Source organism: Salmo salar, chromosome ssa10 (genome assembly GCF_905237065.1).
Source record: "Salmo salar chromosome ssa10, Ssal_v3.1, whole genome shotgun sequence".
Taxonomy (NCBI): Eukaryota; Metazoa; Chordata; class Actinopteri; order Salmoniformes; family Salmonidae; genus Salmo; species Salmo salar.
Window position 1 is genome coordinate 21,775,212 of NC_059451.1, and position 25,739 is coordinate 21,800,950.

At 43.2% G+C, this 25,739-nt stretch overlaps 3 protein-coding genes and 1 non-coding gene across 9 annotated transcripts; 3 read left to right on the top strand and 1 right to left on the bottom strand.

Moving 5' to 3' along the window:
• Positions 1-1,897: 1,897 nt before the first annotated feature.
• On the top strand, positions 1,898-8,080 carry LOC106613766 (elongation factor 2). Its single transcript, XM_014216353.2, has 13 exons — positions 1,898-2,201; positions 3,413-3,627; positions 3,733-3,914; positions 4,185-4,396; positions 4,616-4,794; positions 4,925-5,030; positions 5,265-5,517; positions 5,607-5,802; positions 5,978-6,344; positions 6,437-6,790; positions 6,992-7,174; positions 7,445-7,577; positions 7,721-8,080. Exons 1-13 carry the CDS (start codon positions 2,199-2,201, stop codon positions 7,912-7,914), a joined length of 2,577 nt encoding a protein of 858 aa, XP_014071828.1. The 5' UTR covers positions 1,898-2,198; the 3' UTR covers positions 7,915-8,080.
• LOC123724994 (small nucleolar RNA SNORD37) lies at positions 5,106-5,172 on the top strand. The gene has a single exon (XR_006757471.1). It is a non-coding gene; the product is annotated as a small nucleolar RNA SNORD37 (small nucleolar RNA).
• A 257-nt stretch (positions 8,081-8,337) lies between the features above and the next one.
• Positions 8,338-17,731, bottom strand: btbd2a (BTB (POZ) domain containing 2a). 2 transcript variants are annotated; one of them, XM_014216356.2, is made up of 10 exons: positions 17,469-17,731; positions 16,302-16,873; positions 15,785-15,904; positions 15,360-15,516; positions 11,514-11,619; positions 11,193-11,390; positions 10,770-10,962; positions 10,399-10,486; positions 9,972-10,118; positions 8,338-9,820 (listed from the first exon to the last, which is right to left on the bottom strand). In XM_014216356.2, exons 2-10 carry the CDS (start codon positions 16,841-16,843, stop codon positions 9,659-9,661), a joined length of 1,713 nt encoding a protein of 570 aa, XP_014071831.2. In that variant the 5' UTR covers positions 16,844-16,873; positions 17,469-17,731; the 3' UTR covers positions 8,338-9,658. The 2 variants fall into 2 exon arrangements, with proteins under 2 accessions (XP_014071831.2, XP_014071830.2); XM_014216355.2 differs by lacking the exon at positions 17,469-17,731 and having other exon boundaries at positions 16,302-17,030.
• Positions 17,732-18,100: 369 nt separating this feature from the next.
• Positions 18,101-23,789, top strand: LOC106613768 (SWI/SNF-related matrix-associated actin-dependent regulator of chromatin subfamily E member 1-related). 5 transcript variants are annotated; one of them, XM_014216361.2, is made up of 9 exons: positions 18,101-18,313; positions 18,881-18,964; positions 19,215-19,442; positions 20,249-20,369; positions 20,535-20,590; positions 20,730-20,799; positions 20,897-21,112; positions 21,503-21,635; positions 23,478-23,789. In XM_014216361.2, the coding sequence occupies exons 2-9, from the start codon at positions 18,887-18,889 to the stop codon at positions 23,488-23,490; spliced, it is 915 nt and encodes a 304-aa protein (XP_014071836.1). In that variant the 5' UTR covers positions 18,101-18,313; positions 18,881-18,886; the 3' UTR covers positions 23,491-23,789. The 5 variants fall into 5 exon arrangements, with proteins under 5 accessions (XP_014071836.1, XP_014071838.1, XP_014071835.1 ...); XM_014216363.2 differs by having other exon boundaries at positions 19,239-19,442; XM_014216360.2 differs by lacking the exon at positions 18,101-18,313 and adding an exon at positions 18,327-18,450 and having other exon boundaries at positions 19,239-19,442.
• Positions 23,790-25,739: the final 1,950 nt, after the last annotated feature.

Here is a 25,739-nt window from a genome sequence, read left to right on the forward strand (position 1 = left end):
CTTTGTGCCCAAACCCATACAGTGTGATAAATGTAAATGATTTGGTCATGTGTCAAGTGTATTTAGATGGGAGGGGTATTATATGCCAGCTGAGCCTAAATGCTGCGATTGTGGTGGTGAACATGCAGCTGAATTTCTGAAGTGTCCTGTTAGGGTGAAGGAGACAGAGGTGGCAAGAATAATCCAGAGGTGTTGAGAAGAGTGGAAGAAAGGTGTGAAGTTGAAGAAGTAAAGGTAGTAGGGGTAGAGAGAAAATTATATTCACTGTCAACAGAGGGATCCTGACATGTTGCATGTCAAGAAGGTGGACTTTGTAGCGTTTATTACTTTGGTTATCAACGCAAACGGAGAGGAAATAGGAGAAAATAGGCATTATTGTGAGTGCAGCTGAGCGTTTTTGGGGACTCAGGGATTTTTTTGCATTACAAGGAATCCTGTCGATAAATGCTCCCTCCTCACAGGCACCAGAGCCTGTGTATAATTTGATTTGAATGTGACTGAAGGAGTGGGATGGTTGTTTGATTTTCGTATTGTGTATTATGTTGCCCCCCCTTCCCACAATGGAATATTTTTTGTTTCAATACACCGTACAGTAGGTGGCGGCAATACACCAATAGGTGTAGTCGGTCATAAAACTTTAAAGAAGAAAAAGAAGAACATAATATCTGACCTACCAAGTCAGGTCAGGTCGGGTAAGAGCGGACATGGACATCCGGAACGTCCCAAGGACCCCAGATAGAGAACATCAAGACGAAGCAGCTGCTTTACAAGTGGGATGCACTGTTGAGCACTACATCCCGAGGGGATCATGCTGATTGTACAGAGATTGTGGCAACTGGTTAAATGCCGTCCCTTGAGAAGGCAAGAACAAAATGTATGTCAGGAGAAGTGCAGTATTAGCATAAGGAGACATATATTAGGAATACGGAGGAGGAATGGAGGGAAAAAGAGAGGCAGAGGAGGTCTAAGAGGGAGAGAGGGAGGAAGAGGGTGAGCTTGAGTTGGTTAAAAATGGCGGGAAAAAGGGAGATGGTTTGTTAAAGAACAATGGTAGAAAGTGTAAGCAGAGTGAGTTGAAGACAGGAGGAGAAATGGAAGTGAATGAGGGTGAAATATCGGAGCTGGTAGGTGTGGTGAAGTTCTCGGAGCCCGAGGCTTGCAATGAGGGTCAGGATGAAGATGAGTCTGTGGCTGATCCATTTGTGGTTTCAGGGTGGGTGAATACAGAGTAGGGTGCTGTGGAATCGGTGAAGGTAACCAGAAGTGGTCTTGTGATAATTGTTTGTGTTTCTGCTAGTCAGAGGGAGCAGGTGCTCCATGTTAAACGAATGGGGGCAAGAGATGTGAATTGTTTTGCTCTCAAGAAAAGGGCGCCATTGAAAGGAGTAATTACTGGGGTAGGGGTAAATGTGAAAGTTGACCAACTGAAGGAGAAGATTCCCGGTGTTTGTGATGCTTGTCGTTTGGTGCGACGCAGACAGGGTGATGAGAGTGGTGAAACAGAAGAGTCATTGTTTTGATGTTGAGTCTTGCCCAACAAAGTGATGTTAGGACCAATAAGTTATCCTGTACAAGCTTTTATGCCGAATACATTACGTTGTTACAGGTGTCTAGCTTATGGGTGGTGGTGTCCTGTTCTTTCAGGCTGTTGGCCTGAAGTAGGACTAAATAAATGTAAATAGATAAAAATAGAGTATGGAGGTGTTATTTATTTTATTTGTTAGTGAGTGTTTTCAAGCAAAGTATAAGGGAGTTTTATACTTCAGTCTAGTAGATGGCGGTAATGCAACATTTATTGGATGCCAACCACCGTCAAACCTCATCGAAGAAGAAAAGCGGATGTATACCACAGTCAGCAGTCTATTTTTGCACCTAGGTGTGGCGCACAAGCGATTACTCTTTGTTTGATTTCTGGATGTTGATTCGGCCTAATTTCGTAGCAGTATAAATATTTCGTCAAAGCCTGTAGGACCACCGGCGTCAAATGCTAGCTACAAATGTTAAGCAGAGAAGTTGTCTCAAAATACCTCGCTGTGTACAGAGCTTGTCACCGTACGTCGTCACGAAGCACGCCAGCAGTATAAAACCGTTCCTGTTGACGTAACCCAGTCTCTTCCCTGCCTATGCCCTCGTGAGGTGGGCAGTGTCATATCGTGTGTCTTCGTTTCCACAAAGCGAATCCACAACCATCCGTCAAAATGGTGAGTTGGCTAGTTAGTATATTTTGGGGAATAGTGTAATCGTGGTATCTGATTCTTCAGTATATCACTTTTAAGTATATAGATTGTTGAAACTAGGATGATAGTATGCGGTGACTTGGGTTTAGAACAAAATGGCACCCATTTTTTTTTTTTTTTTTATGTGAACAAACCTCTTCCCGCACAGCAGTGCCAAAACACGAATTGTAATCCCCATGTCAAAGAGAGCACCTGTAGCTGTCATGCCCTTCCAATTAGGTACTAACGTGAAATTACGTGTCGATGCCATGCCGGCCAGTCTCGTATTGTTCTCTTGGCGGTAGATTGTCATGTTGCTTACATTGCAATATTGGCCACGTCGAATTGTCCTATCTTTTAGTTACGTTAAAGTTATTTGTCCCTTATCCAGCGACGTAAACGCTGTCGGTGTTAACGTTAGCCGGTCAACTAACAAGTTATGTTGACCGGCGGGCGTAACTAACTGTACACGTGGCCTATTCAGCCAGACAGCGCTGTCTAAGCGCTTGTCTTGACCATAATGGTTGCGATCGAATTGAAGTCTGCTGTTTGCAGTAAAGGAACAGCTGATATTTTAACGTTATCTAGTTGGTGCACTACCTACTTTGTGCTAATAAATGGCAGGTGTAGTTAGCTAGCTGACGTTTATATATTTCTGTTAACTGCATCGAGGCCTAACCTAGCTTTGTACTTTGTCAGGTTGCATAGCGTTCCAGTCACATGTCCCATCGTGGGCTCAATGCCATCCTATATGCACCACGATTTACCTCAGTTTGGCAGTTTTTGATTGCCAGGCATTGAAATACTAAAGCATGACGCCAGCTAATAAAGTCCTGTCGGCTAACGGGCGAGCATGCTCATGATTGTTTGTCAGCCAGGTCCGCATTGGCAATTCAATTGCATCAGCTTTCAGTGCCTCACATCTGCCATAATGGTACTGCATTGTGCATTACACAGTCTATAACGAGAATCAGCAATTATGCATTTGTTATTACCCCCTACCCCCCCTAATTGTTACAGTATAATACCTTAAATTCCCAAATCTAGAAGAGTTTGATGTCCTTGTGGCCATGTGGAAGGGAGAAAAAAAAGTAAGGTGGAACTGGGCTGGTTAGAATACTCAATATTTGGAACTTATACCTTTTCACAATGTGGAAGGACAAGGGAGACTAGACTAATAAACCATTTTCCCATAGGTGAACTTTACCGTAGACCAAATCCGTGCCATCATGGACAAGAAGTCCAACATCCGTAACATGTCTGTGATTGCGCACGTCGACCATGGTAAGTCCACCCTGACAGACTCACTGGTGTCGAAGGCTGGTATCATCGCAGGATCCCGCGCCGGAGAGACCCGCTTCACCGACACACGAAAAGACGAGCAGGAGCGCTGCATTACCATCAAATCAACGTGAGTGTCCACTAGCGTACTTGTGCACAGTTTCCCTGACTGCCCAGAGGTAGGAGAGTGGCCTGAGTGTATTGTAGACTAAGAATGCAATTTCCTTCCCTGCAGCGCCATCTCAATGTACTACGAGCTCTCGGAGAACGACATGGCCTTCATCAAGCAGTGCAAAGATGGCGTTGGGTTTCTCATCAACCTGATTGACTCTCCAGGCCACGTTGACTTCTCCTCTGAGGTCACAGCCGCTCTCCGTGTTACTGACGGGGCCCTGGTCGTTGTGGACTGTGTGTCAGGTAAGAAAGCGGACTAGTGCCCTACTTATGTCTGGCACGATTATGCTTTAATTTCTGTAATAGAAAAAACATATGGCGTGTTCTATAATTTGTGAACAAGTATTTCTTTATTTTCAGACATCTGTCATACAGGATGTCATATTGATGCTAGGTTCCGTGATTATGAGGTATATTACAAAAAGGAGTTGGAGCCAGTCAACCAAACAAACCAATCCATTTGTTTTCAACATTTTCCGAACTCATTATCTGCTCTTGTCCTTCCCTGCCCAGGTGTGTGTGTGCAGACCGAGACTGTGCTCAGGCAGGCCATTGCTGAGCGTATCAAGCCTGTGCTGATGATGAACAAGATGGACCGGGCCCTGCTGGAGCTGCAGCTGGAGCCAGAAGATCTGTTCCAGACCTTCCAGCGCATCGTGGAGAATGTGAACGTCATCATCGCCACCTACGGAGAGGATGAGAGTGGTCCCATGGGCGCCATCATGGTAAGCAACTTCTTTTGGCTGTGTAATGCATTGCCAGAAATGGTTTAATATCAGTTGTGAATTGTCATTACGCCAGTTCTATTTTGCATCCAATGGCAAAACTGCAATTTACATGAATATTGAAAGCATTTCTCTGTAAATAGAATACTAGCTGCTTGGTATCAACCCTGCCCCAAGTAGTGAACAAAAGCGCTGTCAAACTAATGACTGTTGTCACAGATTGACCCAGTCATTGGAACTGTTGGCTTTGGGTCCGGACTTCACGGATGGGCCTTCACCCTGAAGCAGTTTGCTGAGATGTACGTGATGAAGTTTGCTGCCAAGGGTGATGCCCAACTAGGACCAGCAGAGCGCTGCAAGAAGGTGGAGGACATGATGAAGAAGCTGTGGGGTGAAAGGTGAGGACCACTTACTGTCCGCCTTGTAATCAGCTGCCACATTTTCCAGAACTGGCTACTGATTTTAAGATTGCCTGGTACATGTCAAGTTTGCAGTGTGGTTAAATGGTGAGACTTTCTTCCCCTTCAGGTTTTTTGACCCTGCCACTGGCAAGTTCAGCAAGTCAGCCACCGGACCTGATGGCAAGAAGCTCCCGCGTACGTTTTCTCAGCTCGTGCTGGACCCCATCTTCAAGGTGAGTGGGGACATGACTTTCACAATGTTTTCAGTATCTATCTGACCAGGAAAGCCGTTTAGAGCTTTATGCGTATGAGTGATGACATAAACATTCTTCACTTTGACCTGATTGTCCAGTGACGATAAGCTTCAGTCTGACATGCATGGTGAAGGCTATAGTTACCTCTCCCCATATGATTGCATCTCTATTTTGTTGTCCACCCGTTAAGTTTTACTGCTGTTTCTGTTATAGGTGTTCGATGCCATCATGAACTTCAAGAAAGAGGAGACGGCCAAGCTGATTGAGAAGCTGGACATCAAGCTGGACAATGAGGACAAGGAGAAGGAGGGCAAGCCCCTGCTGAAGGCTGTGATGCGTCGCTGGCTGCCAGCCGGAGAGGCCCTGCTCCAGATGATCACCATCCACCTGCCCTCCCCCGTCACCGCCCAGAAGTACCGCTGTGAGCTGCTTTATGAAGGACCTGGTGACGATGAAGCTGCCATGGGTAAGACTACTGCCTCGGTCTCCTTTCCTTCATCTGGAAACATGGAGGGTACTGTATACCGGTCTGTTAACCCAACTGTTTCATCTTAGGTATCAAGAACTGTGACCCCAAGGCTCCTTTGATGATGTACATCTCCAAGATGGTGCCCACCACCGACAAGGGTCGCTTCTACGCCTTTGGCCGTGTCTTCTCCGGCTGCGTGTCCTCTGGCCAGAAGGTGCGCATTATGGGACCAAACTTCACCCCTGGAAAGAAGGAAGACCTCTACCTCAAACCAATTCAGAGGTTGGTACATTCAAAGCAGCGCTTCAAATGACCATACTTTGTTTGTCTTGCGCAATCTATGAAGGACATGTGACCATGCAGTGAGCCCAAGGTGCATTCTAGACTAACATCGTAGATGCTGTATAAACTCTTACCCAGTATTGATCTGTTGACTGACTTGCCCATTCCTCATTAGGACCATTCTGATGATGGGACGTTACATTGAGCCTATCGAGGACGTGCCATGCGGGAACATTGTTGGTCTGGTTGGTGTGGACCAGTACCTGGTGAAGACCGGTACCATCACTACCTTTGAGCAGGCCCATAACATGCGGGTGATGAAGTTCAGCGTCAGCCCTGTGGTGAGAGTGGCTGTCGAGGCCAAGAACCCTGCTGACCTGCCCAAGCTGGTGGAGGGGCTGAAGCGTCTGGCCAAGTCTGACCCCATGGTGCAGTGTATCATCGAGGAGTCTGGAGAGCACATCATCGCTGGAGCCGGAGAGCTGCATCTGGAGATCTGTCTGAAGGATTTGGAGGAGGACCATGCCTGCATTCCACTGAAGGTACACTCGTCCTCCATGCCTCTTTACATGATCCCTTCTACAATGGTGTCACGGTACAGGCAGTATTTAATAAACACCCCTCTCCCCCACAGAAATCAGACCCGGTGGTTTCCTACAGGGAGACTGTGTCTGAGGAGTCTGACCAGATGTGCCTATCCAAGTCCCCAAACAAACACAACCGTCTGTACATGAAGGCCCGGCCCTTCCCTGACGGCCTGGCTGAGGACATCGAGAAGGGCGACGTCAGCGCCAGACAGGAGCTGAAGATCCGTGCCCGTTTCCTTGCCGACAAGTACGAGTGGGATGTGTCTGAGGCCCGTAAGATCTGGTGCTTCGGCCCCGACGGTACCGGCCCCAACCTGCTGATGGACGTGACCAAGGGAGTCCAGTACTTGAACGAGATCAAGGACAGCGTGGTGGCCGGCTTCCAGTGGGCCGTCAAGGAGGTGAGCAAGATTTATGGATGTTTTTCCTGCTCTTAGGCAGAATTTGTCGGTGACTTTAAACCAACATACCAACTTTCGAAGATGCAGCTTTATATTGTGTTGGAAAACACCAAGGGGTAGTTTTCAATGTGAGGATGTTGATTTGTCAAGCAACCTAAAGTACTTGATTCAATACCTTAAATATGACTATTTTGTTTCCAGGGTGCCCTGTGTGAAGAGAACATGCGTGCTGTCCGCTTTGACGTCCATGACGTGACCCTCCACACAGATGCTATCCACCGTGGTGGTGGTCAGATCATTCCCACAGCCCGCCGAGTGCTGTACGCCTGCCAGCTTACAGCCCAGCCAAGACTCATGGAGCCGGTCTACCTGGTGGAGATTCAGGTAGGCTTACAATTCAAAATGTCTGAATGTTTGCTTTCAATAAGGACTAGGTCTATGATGAGAAATCATGCACCACGCTGAACAAGTGATGGATAAACCCATAAACCACAATATCTGAGACCTGAATGTACACATGAGCTTGCAACTAGAAGCTAATGGAAGTTGACTAGAAAATGCTACAATTCTAGAACCCTGAACTGCAAAGCTTTTGCATGCATACCTGTAGGCGTTAACCATAGTTTTCAATGTTAACCTTGTTTCTCCCTGCAGTGTCCTGAGCAGGTGGTAGGAGGCATCTACGGTGTGCTGAACCGGAAGCGCGGTCACGTGTTCGAGGAGTCCCAGGTCATGGGGACCCCCATGTTCATCGTCAAGGCTTACCTACCTGTCAACGAGTCTTTCGGTGAGGGACTCGCCAACTGCTGTCCACTTTGCCCTTCTTCCCATATGCATTTACCAGGGCTATATGATTCCCTGTTGTAGTAAGTCTGCAGCCCTTCTGTATGTGTAAAACCTCATATGCTAATACCCGTGGTCTTTCTCCAGGTTTCACAGCTGACCTGCGTTCCAACACTGGTGGCCAGGCCTTCCCCCAGTGTGTGTTTGACCACTGGCAGATCCTCCAGGGAGATCCCCAGGACTCTACCACCAAAATCGCTCAGATTGTGTCTGACACCCGTAAACGTAAGGGGCTCAAGGAGGGCATTCCTGCATTGGACAACTACCTGGACAAATTATAAAAGGCTTCCCTCTCATTCCCCTGCCTTATTTCCCCCCCTCCAATACTGAGGGACAGTACTGTACAGATCACCATGAGCACTAACATTTGCCAAAAGAGAAGTCAAGACCTTGTCAAGAATTTATGAATTGTAAACCATAAACTAAATTAAAAATGGGAAATAAAAACTATTGTGGTTGGGCCTTCATTGGGAAAGGGTGGGGGAAGTTTGTCCTGACCTGTAACAATCCAGTGGAACAGCTGGACCAATATTGTTTCATATACTAGTTTGCTTATTTTATTGGGCTTTGTTCATACAGCATGCCCTGTCCCTCATTTCAGATTGAAGTGGTTCTGAACGTGCTTTGGCCATCTTTAAAGCCTGTTGGTGGACCTGACATCCTTAACTTGCATGCTTTGGCAAACCCATTATATTGTGACAGACTTGTTTAATCTGAACATTTTATTTACAATGTACATTAGCCAGACTCATGTTTTTAATTTGAGATTGCATTGTTTGGTGCCATTTTATGGCACCTCAGGCAATTGCCTCCTGCCACACAGGCGATATACCTAGACAAGAAAAGTTAACCAACTTATGTTGCATTTCGCAAGCATGCAATTGAGTATGTACACATTTCTCTTGAATTTGCATGAAAAATGAAAGCAAACATGCCTTCCTGGCACAACGGCTCCACTGGCTGTTCAGAATGGCATCCAAAACAAGACTCTTTAATATTTACAGGTCTAAGCAAACTAATGCAGTGGTAAAATCAACTTTTGAATTTCAATTCACCATACATTAAATCAGCAGACAATTGTTCATTTTCATCATTAGACTGGTAGAGTAACATGTTTGATTCACCAGGTAGGCCAACGGTTCCTGAAATGTATTGAATTTCAACAATTTATTTCAGGGATTACTCAATTTTATATAAACTTGCAGGCAGGGTTTAATTGTCAGTTTCCTGTCAAAGTGCATCAGTGCAACTATAAGGAATTCAATTTCTGCGCTTTCATTCACAATTCTACACAGCCATTGGAAGATTAAACCTAGCGACCATTTGGGGATTTATTTTTCATTGAGGTAGGGGTAGACTTTATTTCTTCAGATTTCTCACCTGGTAATTATCTGACAGATACATTATTTAGAAGACATGCTCATTTGCTTCAGAGAAAAGTCCACATCAGTCTAGACTGGAAAGGTGGACACTTAACCACTAAAGCAGCGTTTCCCAACTCGTCCTTGAGTATCCTGGACAAAAACCTCAACTCAGGGCTTGATTAGTTGACAAGTTGAATCAGGTGTGCTTATCCAGGGCTACAAAAGTGCTTATTGGTGGAAACACTGAACTAAAGTCCACTTCCAAAACAATGACCCATTCAATACTGTATGCACAAAGATCCAACATGAATATCAGAAGTTTAACAACCAGGTCCTGGTTAGATTTACCATGTCAGCTTACCATTCATAGGCTGAGTTTACACAATTCTGATATTTTCCACTAATTGCTCTCTTGAACAATGGTCAATATTTTTCAAAGATGATCTGATTGGTCAAAAGACCAATTAGTGGACAAAAATATTGATTTAGTCTGCCTGTGTAACCAGCTTTAGATGACAACCCTTTGATGAAGTGTAGTAGTAGTAAAGACTAATGAGGAATAGAGGAGCTGTATTATTGCCTGAAGTATTATTTTGCACTATATGGGCAATAAGGTGTCATTTGGGACCCAGTCCTTGGTTGGGAGGTCAGAGGAGATTCATTATGTGTAGAAGATGACCTCAGGGATCTGTCCGTCCTCTACTGAAGTGCCGTTGTTGTTTCCTGCAGCATAGCAGAAGGTGAAGCAGGTCTTGGTGCCGGTGGCAGGGGCTTCGTGGGTCACTTTACGCATTCCTTTGGTGCCATAGTGCGAGTCTGGTCCCTGAAAGACATGGATAATTGTGGTGTAGCTGTATGCTTATTGTATTCAATATGTACTTCAAAACTGAGCGGTTATAATGTACAGCATTTTTTGTATAAAAAAATTAAGTTATGTAAATGGTGGTGGTAGATGAAATTGTCTTCTGCTGTACCTTGAGGGTGGCACACGCGATGTAGTTGACACTGGGCAGGATCTCCACTGGTTCCTTAAACATGACCCGGAATGTGTTGGAGGAACCGTCGCAGCTGAAGCCTGTGTCGTTCTGACCCAGGACAGTGTTGCTGTCTGTGTGAATGACCTTGAAGAGGGAGACCAACGGTCAGTCTTCATTTTTACATTTTAGTCATTTAGCAGATGCTCTTATCCAGAGCGACTTACAGTAGTGAATGCATACATTTCATACATTTGTTATTTTCTGTGCTGGCCCCCCGTGGGAATCGAACCCACAACCCTGGCGTTGCAAACACCATGCTCTACCAACTGAGCCACACGAGACTCGTATATAACCAGGTAAATCATAAATTATCTTCTGTTTTCTACGCGGCACCCACTAGCTGGTATGTGTTATTCCTCTTTACCTGTATATTGACTTGGTAGTCTGTAGGACCATGTATCGAACCATAGAGGCCAAATCCAACCACAAATATCCTCCGATTCACTGAAAACCTAGCAGAGGCAGAAAAGGATATAGAAGGTAAACCTTTACTGAATTGAGATACTTTGTATGCAGTGCTCGACTTGGTCTGTAATAGGGGCCGGTACTCAATTTTAGTGTTGGTACTGTTTTTATTTAGGTGCAGGAGCTCCACAATACTTTTGAGCTAATATTCTAACAAGAGGAACAGGAGCTGAAGCAGTAGAACATTTGAGGTGCCGGTACTCAGCTCCGGTGAGCTCCTGCCCAAGTCAGCCACTGTCTGTATGTAGTCATTAGTATGTGTGTACTAACCGGATGCAGTCACTGGTTCCGCTGTAGCCCCAGCGGCTCTCCACCTGTCCGAAGCGTGTGATGCTGCACTCCTTCCCCCGCAGGCAGCAGCGAGGTCGGTCGATGAACTCCACGTGAGGCTTGGGGTTCACCGTGAAGTGAAGGAACAGGCTCACCACCTCCTGGTCACTAAGAATACCAGACTGGGCTGGACCTATCAAGTAGAAATACAGGCATATATACGTACATACACACAAAATACTCAAATCCCAATATGGAAAAGTGACTAAATTTCACGGTTCGGTTTAGCTCGTCTCCACTGGGTCTGGTTGCAAGTATGTTGCTACTGAATGTTTAGTGCCTTTCATAGCGTGTAACTTGGTTGTCAATAGACAGATGGTGTCAGGACGTAAGACAGAAAACAACCACCGTGGTGTGAGCTACCTGCAGCAAATTCCTCGATGGTCATGAGAGGGAAGCGGATAAGGACCAGGGCTTTGCCCAGCACTTTGCGTTTGTTCTCCGGAGTGGGCTGGTACTGCTGCCTCTGGGTCTCTGCCTCCGCCCAGCGCACCGCAGCCCCAAACAGACGTACCTCCCGCACCCCCAGTGTGTCCCTCTCCAGCACCGCCACCAGCGTGTCTACAGGAGACAAGATCTCACATCATGCTCAGAACGTGTCCTTTGTCTGAAGACAATCCCCTATGCCCCTTTCCTTATTGTGTGTGAGAGAGAGAGACAGACAGGCAGCATAATTAACTTTACCTAGATCAATATCAGTGAAGCCCTCGGCAGCGAGTGCATCCACAGTGTTCTTGTCGATGTTCTCCAGACAAAGGCTGGCCAGCTGAGGTTCGTCAAAGAGCCGCGCCTGAAACAAACAACCAGTGTTAGCAAACAGCTGGCAGCGATCATACTGTGATCAACCGTTTTCTCTATTCTAATATCCATTTCCAATGACACCCTATATCACATCCTAGCCTATGGGGCAATTCCATGAAAGCATACCTCCATATTTTAGAGCACACTATATTAGCAGTATAATGACACCAAGGTGTTGTCTGTATCATTTAAGGTTCACTGATCATTGGGTCTTACAGGGGACATGTACAGAACCAGTCAAAAGGTTGGACACCTACTCATTCAAGGGTTCTCATTCAAGCTTCACCTGGAATGCTTTTCCAACAATCTTGAAGGGGTTCCCATATATGCTGAGCACTTGTTGGCTGCTTTTCCTTCACTCTGCGGTCCAACTCATGGGTTGAGGTCGGGGAATTGTGGAGGCCAGATCATCTGATGCAGCACTCCATCACTCTCCTTCTTGGTAAAATATCCCTTACACAGTCTGGAGGTGTGTTTAAGAATTGTCCTGTTGAAAAACAAATGATCGTCCCACTAAGCGCAAACCAGATGGGATGGCGTATCGCTGCAGAATTCTGTGGTAGCCATGCTGGTTAAATGTGCCTTGAATTCTAAATAAATCAGTGTCACCAGCAAAGCACCCCCGCACCATGTCCATGCTTCACGGTGGGAACCACACATGCGGAGATCATCCGTTCACCTACTCTGCATCTCACAAAGACAAGGCGGTTGGAACCAAAAGTTTCAAATTTGGACTCATCAGACCAAAGTTAAGATTTCCACCGGTCTAATGTCCATTGCTCATGTTTCTTGGCCAAAGCGAGTTTCTTTATCTTATTGTTGTCCTTTAGTAGTGGTTTCTTTGCAGCAATTCGACCATGAAGGCCTGATTCACTCAGTCTCCTCTGAACAGTTGATGTTGAGATGTGTCTGTTACTTGAACTCTGTGAACCATTTATTTGTGCTGCAATTTCTGAGGCTGGTAACTCTAATGAACTCATCCTCGGCAGCAGAGGTAATTCTGGGTCTTCCATTCCTATGGCAGTTCTCATGAGAGCCAGTTTCATCATAGCGCCTGATGGTTTTTGCTACTGCACTTGAAGAAACGTTCAAAGTTCTTGAAATTTGCCCAATAGACTGACCTTCCTGTCTTAAAGTAATGATGGACTGTCATTTCACTTTGCTTATTTGAGCTGTTCTTGCCATAATATGGACTTGGTCTTTCACCAAATAGGGCTATCTTCTGTATACCACCCCTACCTTGTCACAACACAACGGATTGGCTTAAGAAGGAAAGAAATTCCACAAATTAACTTTTAACAAGGCACACCTGTTAATTGAAATGCATTCCAGGTGACTACCTCATGAAGCTGGTTGAGAGAATGCCAAGAGTGTGCAAAAATGTCAAGGTAAAGGGTGGCTCGATATACAAATCCCAAAAGAAAGAAACAATCTCACTCCAATACATTTTTATAGAAAGTTAGCAAAAATAGATAAGATCTTGCTACCATGGAAAGAAAAATACCTGCCTATATGTGGGGGGAAAAAAATCACCCTTAATAACTCTTTGCTCATATCACAGTTTACCTATTTGCTCATGGTTTTGCCTACACCTATTGACCTGCTTTTTAAATTATATGAACAAAAAAAATCTTCAATTTTATTTGGAATGGCAAGCCAGACAAAATTAAAAGGGCCTATTTATATAACGAATATGAATTTGGAGAGCAGAAATGATTAAAGCATTAGACCTCTCACTAAAGGCATCAGTCTTACAAAAGTTATACTTAAATCCAAACTGGTTCTCTAGTAAATTGGTAGGAATGTCTCACCCCATGTTCAAGAATGGTCTTTTTCCCTTTATTCAGATTACAACTGCTCACTTTCAGTTGTTTGAAAAGGAAATAATCTCCAAAATATCATTATTTTTTAAACAAGCCTCAGAAAGTTGGTTGCAATTTCAGTTTAATCCACCTGAAAAGACAGAACAAATAATACAACAAATATTATGGTTAAACTCAAATATACTAATTGATTAAAAAAAAAAAAAAAAATGAAGATTTTTTTTTTAAAAAGGTATAATTTTAGTGAATGATATCATAAATAGGACTGGTGGAGTTGTCACACATGCAACTAACACAGACATAGGGAAATGTCTGCTCTACCCAAAATTACAACCAATTACTTGTAGCATTACCACAAAAAAATGGAAGTGGCAAGTAGAAGGGGGAAAAGTAAGGAACTTGGCTGTCGGCCCTTAAAGTGTGAAATAAAAACATATACCAATTTCATTTAAGGACAAAAAAACTGACAGCTGTGCCATATAACTTGCAAAATAGTTGGGAAGAGATTTTCGATGTACCCATTCCACATGGTTTATGAATTGATACGCAAAACTTCAAATTTTTCAATTTAAATTACTATACAAAATTCTTGCAACCAATTGAATGTTATATATATGGGGGATACAACCTTCCCAGCTCTGCAGATTTTGATGTGAGGAGGCAGACTCATCAGATCATTTATTTTGGTATTGTCCATATGGAGCTCGTTTTTGGTCACAGGTCCAGGAATGGCTGAAGAATTGCAACTTTTGCCTAGAACTAATGCTGCAGATAGCAATACTGGGTGATTTGAAAAGCCATTGTCAATCAATCAATAATATAATAATTATTTTTGCCAAAAAATGTATCTTTAATTTACAATCTGTAGAAGCTATGAGAATAGAAAGGTTCAGTACTTTTGTGAAGCATCACAGCACAGTTGAACAATATATGTCAAATAGAAATCCAAAATGGATGGTGTTAAGAGATAGATGGGTAGGGTTGAATGGAGCTGAAGGGTGGGACTAATAACAAGATAACCAATGTAAAACATACGGAGTCTGTAAATGTATATAGGTTCAGAAATGTTGTGAAATAGCACAGTTACAAATAGAAATCAAACTGGATGGACATCAGAAATAGAGGAAGGACTAAAAACAAACAAAATATAACTATTGTCAAATAGATTGTGTCTGTAAAATGTGTATAGGGTGTATAAACTGAAGGTAGAAGCCTAAGTGTTATTGTTTATTAGGTTACTCCAATTGGGGGAAGGGTGGTAGGGTTTGCGGGGAATAATAAAGGTATATTCTAAAAAAAGTATGTATATCAATATAGGTGTGTATATATGTGTATATGTACGTGTATGTATATGGATATATATATATTTACAAAAAAAGATATTGGGGGGTTGGAAATTATGCAGACAATTACATTGATGGAAGCAACAATCTATCCGCAATATTAAGCTGATCCACTCCTATAATTATTACTTTTTTTTTTAAAGGCAAAGGTTGGCTACTTTGAAAATTCTCAAATATACAATATATTTTGAAACACTTTTTTGGTTACTACATGATTCCATAGTTTTGATGTCTTCCCTATTATTCTACAATGTAGACAACTGTTCAAATAAAGACAAACCCTGCAATGAGTAAGTGTCCAAAAATTCCCCAAAATTGCCACTTTCATCATGATTCTCTAAAGAAAGAATGGTTGTGTTACAAATGTAAAAAGCATATCAAACATTCTTCCTCCCAATTAAGTTTGTGAGAATTGCCTGAACAATCTAATACACAACAAATATTATTGGGTCATGCTGGCATGGAATCCCTCAATGACAACCTATTTCCCATGTTACTGTATAAGGAAATAGAGATATTCATTTGAGATTTGGCCATACATTACAAGCAAGCTAGCTAGCTACCTGAGTGAGCAGCATGAAGGCATTGTCAGCACGTAGATTCTTCTTGAGGAACTCCACACAGTGGGCCTCTAGGGCCGGCACTGCATACTTCTTGGCTGTGTACAGTGTGGTCATCACAGTCTCAGGTCCTATCTGCACCTCATCTGAGTACAGGAACCTGGATTTGCAACAGTTTGGACAGTCAGACAACCCATACATACCTCGTAGTGTAGTTACAGTATCAATCTGAATACATTAAAATGCCAATACTATTGTATGTATGTTAATTTAAAAAGGCATTTTCACTACATTTAGAATTGAACCTTGAAGACACAAACAGACCCCCTAAATTGGCTCATTCTTAAGGACATCAAAAGGATTAAACTGGGTAGTTGCTACTTTACAGTCAAATGGGTGTGCCACACATGTCTTCTCTATAATCTTACTTGAGCAGGGCAAGGAATGCAGCCGGCTCCACGTCAGGCAGCTCGATCTCAGTAGAGGTGGTGGCCATACCGCCATTGAACATGGCATCGAATACTGCACTTCCTACGGCAAGGGCAAATCTGCAGAGAAAAAAAGGGGGTCGAGTTTATTAGGAGGGATATATCAATGTATTGGATAATTTATTGTGTTTATAACTGTAGCCTCCCTGGTCAGTCGTTAGCCCAGGAGTTGCATTAATGTACGTACCCTCTACAATGATTTGCCAACATACAATGGTCATGCGCATATCATGGATATATCACTACAAACAGATGAAGCCTAGCCTACACTCGACCTCACCCACTATAGCACAACGGTCATCCTCGGCACTGCAGAACATTTATATTGGGTCATGTATTCTGCTACGTAGGCTACTGGTGGTGTTTCGAATACATATGCATGAATAGGCAAAGATTTAATGATTTGTAAACAAGCAAATATGAAATACGCATATTTTAACAATCGTGCATCGCTTACCTGTGTGCTGGTATCCGCTGCACTCCCATTCCCTTCCCCACCAGAAAATGCACGTCACTCAGCACCTCGTTGTTGAACAGAAACGCAAACCTTTCTTTCACGGTGTTTTTTGTGGCCTGCCAGTTGTACACTGGCTCCCGATAAACCAATACGGCCGCAGATGCAGGGCTACTGGGAAGTGAGGATGGAATGTTCGGGGACTCCACGGAGGATGCTGTCATGTTTGTCGCAGCTCCTGACGCTCCTCCTGCGACTGTCGGTGCCCGGGCAGCCGTGGCACTCTGACCCGCTGACTGTGGCGTAGTGTGTTGCCTATTCGGGGAATTCTCTACTCTGACATCGGTGCCACCGCCACGGTCAGGGCCTGGTTGAGGGTTTGAGTGTCCCGCTGTCCGTGGTGCCCCTCCAGTTGCACCCGCTGACCCCTCGTTTGTAGCGGGCGAGGAATGGGCGTTGTTGCTCGACTGAGCATTACCCAGCGGTCCGGGACTGGAGAAATTGAGACATGGAGCTCTGCTATTGCTCTCCTCCTCCGCAGCCATTTTGGATGGAGAACACTGCAGGGTTTGCTGCTGAGATAAACAAGCACAACAGCGCATACCCAGAAACACAGGCGGAATGAGTGAACCTCACATGAGGCTGGAGACTGAGGACGAAGGTGGCCTAATTTGTCTGGACACTCAATAGCAGTCAGTAATACCAAAGGCTGCATATGTATCATGGTGTCATCATATTCATTTGCTATGGTTTATTAGACAAATGAACATCAATGAGCTTATGATGAGCTATTATATTCCCCAACAACGGAGCTAGTATTGATTAATTCAAAACTGCAGGCTGACTTATTTGATGCACTGGTATGCAAATATGGAATAATGTAGCTCTACATACATGATTAATGTTACTTAGACCTAGCAGATAAATATGCATTCAGTTCAAATTGAATTAAAATTATTCTCCTCTCCGTTGATAAGGCCTAGTCGATATATTTTCTTTCTGAATTCAGACATTTTAAGCTATGTTTTGTATTAGCCTACCTGTTCTCAACTTCAACAAATACATACCATCAATCTTACATTCTTCATAAAGACTGTCTATATCTAAGTTTCCAAATGTGCACGTTTGAACTACTGTTCTAAACAGTATAGGATACATGATTTTACTTACCCAATATAATGAGATGGGATAGGCTATTGATGTTTATTTGGGACAAAGTAAAACTAATCACAGAGATCGTATGTCCAATTACTTATAACTGATTATGATTAGCCTCGAAGAAAAACAATCACCCAGGGATAGGCCGAATAGTATTGTTGTAATATCACTTTAGAACCAAGAGTACATTATCAAAACACATGCCAAAATGAGAGCAAAAATATGATTCACTCAGCAAATATGAACCAATCTGATACACTTTACTGAAGTGTAAAAAATTATGTTACAGTAACAATCTAAAACCTCATTACAAAGTTAGAAGTAACTAGTTATTGTGTCAGCCAATCAGCTATGAGAAGGCGCTCTTCCTGTCGTTAGATTGAAAGGCCCAAGACAGTCATTGGCCCAAGGGGTAAGCAGAGAGGAAGAGGCGAAGCAAGACGGTGTACTCCGCCCAAAATCTGTCCACGAAAATAAGCATACGAAGTGAGGAGTTTTTGTATGGAGGTCAATGAGAGTGTCGAATTTGGTCAACAAAAAATGTAATTGCTAATTTGGGACGTGAGGCTTATTTGATCGAATTGAAGTTTAGCAATGGTTAGTTTGTTACAAATGCACTGATATAAGTGAACGAACATGGCATTCCGGCAACTTTTGGGACAAAAACGACTTTTATCGGAGTTGCGCGGACTGAGGGGATTGCGCCTGGTGATCACACGCGTATCTGCCCTCTTATTGGCTAGAATGTTCCAACTGATTTCGCCTCCTCCCGCCCGCCTTCCATCTTTGAGGACATGTATTTCCATTGTTAGAGCGGTCACTCGACTGTCTTGTCAATATAACAGAACACCTTTGGGGTAAGTAATACAATATTAGCTAGACTAGTTAGAGAATTACATTAAAATGTAGCTATATTACAATTAGTATTATTGTCAGATAAATGTTCCTTTTGGCATATTTAATCACATCTCTGATGCATTTTACGTCATGTTCAGTAAGTGTATTACTAGCCCCTACTGTACAGACCGTTTTCCCGTTGTCCGTCCCATCGACGTTTGCTAGCCAAAATTAGCTAGCTAACTATTTATTTAGCTAGCTAGTTAACGTTACATTAGCTCGCGTTATCAGAGCGAACACTAACGTTAGTTTATCAGAAACGTGTCATGATCATGCCCGAACAGCTGGAAAGAGGATTTCAGATGACAGTTTTCGCTTTTACATGCTTTTTGTCCGTCATGAGTACATGCTACTCTGTGTCCTGTAACGTTAGCTAACTAGCTAGCATATATGTATAATGACAAACATATGTGATAGTCCCTGTCTCTCATAACCATTTTCATCTGACTAGCTCAATGAGTGAGTATAAAGTACTAGTGTTTTTCTAATCCTATGTATCCCACTTGCATATAATTCACTGGGATAAGGACATCATGGGAGGTGTGAAGCAGGAACAGAATGATGGACCACCACCAAGAGGCATGCCGTCCTCTGATGCAGCACACGAAGAGGCAAGAGAAGGGGGAAGGACCCCGTACATACTGACATGAATAGCAGTAAATTCTGTACAATTACTGGCTGTGTATACACAGACTACCCACTGTTTGGTTATCCAATCCTTTCCCACATGTTGCTACCATTCTATAAACTGATCTAGCTTAAATGGGACAAGAGCATTGTTATGATGATGTTATGCTATGTTTCCTGACTCTTGATGCACACTTTGACATGGTTATCGTTTTATCTCTTCATCCTGGATAGCATATCCGTTCTCTTTCTGTACAGCCTGTGAAGAAGAGGGGTTGGCCAAAGGGTAAGAAGAGAAAGAAGGTTTTGCCCAACGGTCCCAAGGCACCAGTGACTGGATATGTGCGCTTTCTGAATGAAAGACGAGAGCAGATCCGTGCTAAGTACCCTGACCTGCCCTTTCCAGAAATTACCAAGAGGTTGGGCGCAGAGTGGAGCTGCTTAGTACCTCATGACAAACAGGTACCTGCAGGCTTGGCTAGGGAAATGTAGTTGTAGAATGTATGAACAATTACTAATTATTTTGCCCCAGGTTTGTATTTAGTGGCAGTGCATTCAGTAGATTTATGCGTAGTTGTAGATATATGAATAGGTATAGGCTTGCCAGGATATGGTCTGTTTGATAAGCCCAGGTAGGCCTCATTTAAAAACTACAGGCTATCATGTTTCTTGAGGAGAAGCCTGGGATTGGAAGCTACCATCGCAGTGTATTGAGATATCTTCTGTGTGTGTCTAATGGAGTTAAGAATGTACTGTAAGCTCACTCCACAGCTAGTTTGAAATGTTTCCAATGGAGCTATCCATTTGGTACCTTTTGTATAGCTCAAACTGTTGTCAAGGCGGGCAGTCGCGTGTGTCTGTAAGCCGAGCATAACTGTTTCGAGCCTGTTATGTGGAGGAAGATATACTGTGAGTAGCGCACATGACGTTGGTTACATTGATGCTGTTGATCCGGGTCACTCAGTTGTGCTCTGTCCAGCTGCTGGGGTTGCTGCTGCCGAGGGAGGGAGGTCAAAGGGGGGCCGAGTGTAACTGATGTGAACTAGCTAGCAAGTTAGCGGTGCACGCTAGTAGCGTTCAATCAATGAAGTTGCTCACTCTGAGACTTAGAAGTAGTTGTCCCTCTTGTAATGATTCTTCATGAGTGACTTGTCGATGTGTGCAGAGGATGCCTGGTTCAAGTCCAGGGTGGGGCAAGGAGAGGGACAGAAGTAATACTGTTACATCTGGAGTGGACTGAAGTTTTTTTTTGTGTGCTGACCTGACAGCGCTTTCTGGATGAGGCGGAGCGAGAAAAGCTGCAGTATGCCCGGGAGCTGAGAGAATACCAACAGAGTGAGGCCTATCAGATCACCAGTGCCAAGATCCAGGACAAGAAGGTCAAGAGAGGTGAGAGTTGTGACACATCTACCTTATTAATTGAGGGTTGTTACATACAACGCTCCTATTTCATCCATTTGACAGGGTGGTAAAAACTGTTGCTTTTTTATTTGTCTTTCGTTTATTTGTTTTCTTTGAGCATTGTATATAATGTAATTTTTTTTTTTTTTTCAGAAGAGTCTCCATCTGTCATTATCAATGCCAACAGTTCTGGATCAGCTGCTCTGAAGGTACGCTCTTTGCCTTACATTATTTGCTTATGTTGTGTTTCTGAATGTGTTATGTCAAATGAACACATGGTTTTAAGAAAACACATGGAACAAAAGCAGGAAGTCAAAGGGTTGATTTGTTTTGAACTATGTCCTCTAGGGTTCAGACTACCTGTCCAACAGATTTGATGTTCCAATATTCACAGAGGAGTTCCTGGACCAGAACAAGGGTAAGAGAAGGGCAGAGGAGGGTCTCTGGGACAAACACTGTTTCAGTGAAGAAAGTACTAACCGTTTCCTTTCTAATGATTGTTTCTCTGCTCCCAGCCCGGGAAGCAGAGCTGCGGCGTCTACGCAAAGCCAACGTTGAGTTTGAGGAGCAGAACGCCGTGCTGCAGAAGCACATAGCAGACATGTACAGCGCCAAAGAGAGGCTGGAAGCTGAACTGGGGCAGGATGAGCTCCGGACTCAGGCCTTGCACAGGCACCTGCTGGCCATCAAACACACCCTCGTCAGCAGTCTGTCCACCGTGGCCCTGCCAGGTCAGCATCTTATCACGGAGGCCCTTCCATCCATCTCTGACCCTGATACTCAGCCTAATCTCTTTGTATGACTTGGCTGCAATTACTTCTAGTGCATTCAGAAAGTATTCAGACCCCTTCCCTTTTCCACATTTATTCTAAAATGGATTAAATAAACACATTTCCTTATCAATCTACACAATATACCCCATAATGACAAAGCAAAACGTTTTTTTTTATGTTAGCAAATATATTACAAATAAAAACATATCTTTATTTACATAAGTATTCATACCTTTTGCTATGAGACTTGAAATTGAGCTCAGGTGCATCCTGTTTCCATTGATCATCCTTGAGATGTTTCTACAACTTGATTGGAGTCCACCCTAGTTGATTGTGTTTTCTTTGCAGGCACAGGTGAGACCCCCTCTCTTGGTACCCTGGACTCGTACCTGAGTCGCCTGAGTGGTACTCTGGAGAGCAACCCTCATGAGCACCGTGCCTTGCTGACTCAGCTTCGTGATGTCCTTTCTCACCTGGACAGGTAACACACCTGTGAGAGGATCTAACACCTTGATGTAAAGGTATTGAGTTATGTCAGGGAACAAACTCCTACGTATTTATTTGACAGTGAAGCTGAAATGTTTAATTTGTCTCTATACTCCAGTATTTTGGATTCAAGATTAAATGTTTCATATCAGGCGACAGTGTAGAATGTCACCTTTTATTTGAGGGTATTTTCATACATATCTGTTTTACCGTTTTAGAAATGAAAGCACTTGATATACCTAGTCCCCTGATTTTGAAGGTATCCCCATTTTGAAGTATTTGGACAAATTCACTTTTATATGTATTAAAGTAGTCAAACGTGTAGTATTTGATACCATATTCCTAGCACTCAATGATTACATCAAGCTTGTCACACCAGTGTTTCCTCTACGATTTTTGTTCAGCAACAGTGGCAAAGTTTTAGAGGCCCTCCTCTTGGCTGTAGACCTAAAATGTTGTTTTAAAGCTAATTTCCTGCAGTTCTACACATTTTGCCATACAATTGTACACATTTTGTCATGATGCTGGAAAAATAAATTGCCTTTTTAAAGCTAATTCCCTGCAATTCTACACATTTTGCCATGGCTTAGCTGTGTTATGTTATCTGAGTGACACAAGCGTTATAACAAAATCAATGAGGGCCCCATGCTATGACATTTTTGGAATGTTAGATTATCCCTGACTGTCTAGTTTTTATTCTTGTAGTTGTTAGTTCTCAATGATGATTTTATTTCAACTTTGTTTAATTTTACACAGAAAATGTTTTACCATCCTGAAAATTAGGCCCACCACTGCTAAATGTATATAGGGGAAACACTAAACTCTACAAACTTGTTGGATGCATATTTGCAGTTTGCTTTGGTTGTGTTTCAGATTATGTTGTGCCCAATAGAAATTCATCATAAATAATGTATGGTTCTTTTGGAGTCACTTTTATTCTAAATAAGAATAGAACATGTTTCGAAACACTTCTACATTAATGTGGATGCTACCATGATTACGGATAATCATGAATGAATTGTGAATAATGATGAGTTAGAGGCACAAAGATCATACCCCCAAGGCATGCTAACCTCTCACCATTACAAATAACAGGAGGTTAGCATTTTATATCATACCCCCAAGACATGCTAACCTCTCACCATTACAAATAACAGGAGGTTAGCATTTTATATCATACCCCCAAGACATGCTAACCTCTCACCATTACAAATAACAGGAGGTTAGCATTTTATATCATACCCCCAAGACATGCTAACCTCTCACCATTACAAATAACAGGAGGTTAGCATTTTATATCATACCCCCAAGACATGCTAACCTCTCACCATTACAAATAACAGGAGGTTAGCATTTTATATCATACCCCCAAGACATGCTAACCTCTCACCATTACAAATAACAGGAGGTTAGCATTTTATATCATACCCCCAAGGCATGCTAACCTCTCACCATTACAAATAACAGGAGGTTAGCATTTTATATCATACCCCCAAGACATGCTAACCTCTCACCATTACAAATAACAGGAGGTTAGCATTTTATATCATACCCCCAAGACATGCTAACCTCTCACCATTACAAATAACAGGAGGTTAGCATTTTATATCATACCCCCAAGACATGCTAACCTCTCACCATTACGGGAGGTTAGCATTTTTGGGGAGGTATGATATTTATGCCTCTGAGTGTACATTACCTACAGTCTTGTGCATTGAGCATTCATATAATGTTGTCAAATTCAAACACTTGCTAGATCTGCATGCGTACAGTACAACTTAACCTTGTTGTTTATGGATGTTCACACTGTTCTAACAGTCTTCTCCCTTATTTTCAGTGAGAAGCTATGATGGGACCTCCACACCCATTCTGACTTGATGTGGATCCCGGATGGTATAACAACAGGTCAAATCGGTGCCCTTCAGTGTAGTCAAGGGATAGATGGGATGTCTTTCTGATGTAACAGACAAATTACAAACCGATGAAACACAAGGCTCAGTGTATATAGCATTACTCTGTGGTATACAGAGTAATATATAAATGGATTAAATAAAGATAATTCCTCAGCAATCCCCACACAATACCCCCTAATTGCAAGGTGAGTTTTTAGAAATTCTTGCAAATGTATTAAAAATGTACCTTATGTAAATAAGTATTCAGACCCTTTGCTATGAGACTTGAAATTGAGCTCCGGTTTCTCCTGTTTCCATTGATCATCCTTTTAAATGTTTCTACAACTTGATTGGAGTCCGCCTGTGGTAAATTCAATTGGTTGGACATGATTTGGAATTCACACACCTGTCTATATAAGGTCCCACAGTTGACAGTGCATGTCAGAGCAAAAACCAAGCCATGAGGTCGAAGGAATTGTAGAGCTCAGTGACAGGATTGTGTCGAGGAATAGATCTGGGGAAGGGTACCAAAAATGTCTGCAGCATTGGTCCCCAAGAACACAGTGTCCTCCATCATTCTTAAATGGAAGAAGTTTGGAACCACCAACACTTCCTAGAGCTGGCTGCCTGGCCAAATTGAGCAATCAGGGAAGAAGGGCCTTGGTCAGGGAAGTGACCAAGAACCCAATGGTCATTCTGACAGCGCTCTAGAGTTCCTTTGTGGAGATGGGAGAACCTTCCAGAAGGACAACGATCTCTGCAGCACTCCACCAATCAGGCCTTTATGGTAGAGTGGCCAGACGGAAGCCACTCCTCAGTAAAAGGCACATGACAGCCTGCTTGGAGTTTGCCAAAAGCCACCTAGAGACAAGATTGAACTCTTTGGCCTGAATGCCAAGTATCACATCTGGAGGAAACCTGGCACCATCCCTACGGTGAAGCATGGTGGTGGCAGCATCATTTTGTGGGGATGTTTTTCAGTGGCAGGGAATGGGAGACTAGTCAGGATCGGGGGAAAGCTGATCGGAGCAAAGTACAGAGAGATCCTTGATGAAAACCTGCTCCAGAGCACTCAGGACCTCAGACTGGGGCGAAGGTTCACCTTCCAACAGGACAACGGCCTTAAGCACACAGACAAGACAATGCAAGAGTGGCTTCAGGACAAGTCTCTGAGTGTCCTTGAGTGGCCCAGCCAGAGCTCGGACTGGAACCCAATCCAACATCTCTGGAGAGACCTGAAAATAGCTGTGCAGCAACGCTCCCCATCCAACTTGACAGAGCTTGAGAGGATCTGCTGCAGAGAAAAATGGGAGAAACTCCCCAAATACTGGTGTGCCAAGCTTGTAGCGTTATACCCAAGAAGACTGTAATCGCTGCCAAAGGTGCTTCAACAAAGTACTGAGTAAAGGGTCGGAATACCTATGTAAATGTGATGTTTATTTTTAAATGAGCTAAAATATCTGAAAGCCTATTTTTGCGTTGTCATTATGGGGTATTTTGTGTAGATTGGGGGGGGGGGGGGACAATTTAATCAATTTTAGAGTAAGGCTGTAACCTAACAAAATGTGGAAAAGTCAAGGGGTCTGAATACTTTCTGAAGGAACTGTATCTGCATGTGTACGGTCTTGTTCAGCGTTGGAGGCAAATGTCAGCCTTTCAGGCTTGTTGTGAACAGTCATTATGTCAACTGCCTTACCTTGTTCCATTTATAGTTCCTATGGTTTCTGGAAAAGAATCATGGGAAAAGCAGTTTACATGCCCTTTTTCCATATGTCTTCACTTGAAATAAGGAGATTGAGGAAGTGTACTTCAAATGAACTGGAAAAGATCATAGCAACATTTTCAGAATCGTTTTTTGTATTGCTATTGACATTAGTTTTGGGGTGGGAAGGTTTGGATGAAGGTTTTTTTTGTAATGGTTTATTTGAATGAATTTGAAATGGAAGTTTTGTCTCCTTTTGTAATCATTATTTCAATTTGCAATAAAAGTACATGTGTGTAATTTCCCGGATGTCATTAAGGATGAGCGTGATTCACACAGAGCATATGGTGACACATGGATGATGTTGTCTGAAATGGCATGATGACTCAATGGCTGCTGGTGGCACCTGCTGCCCTCACTTTATAATGGACAGAAGTACAGAACAAACGACTTGTCTGACCTTTAGTTTCCAGACCCCCCACCCCACCAGATGGTGGTATAGCTC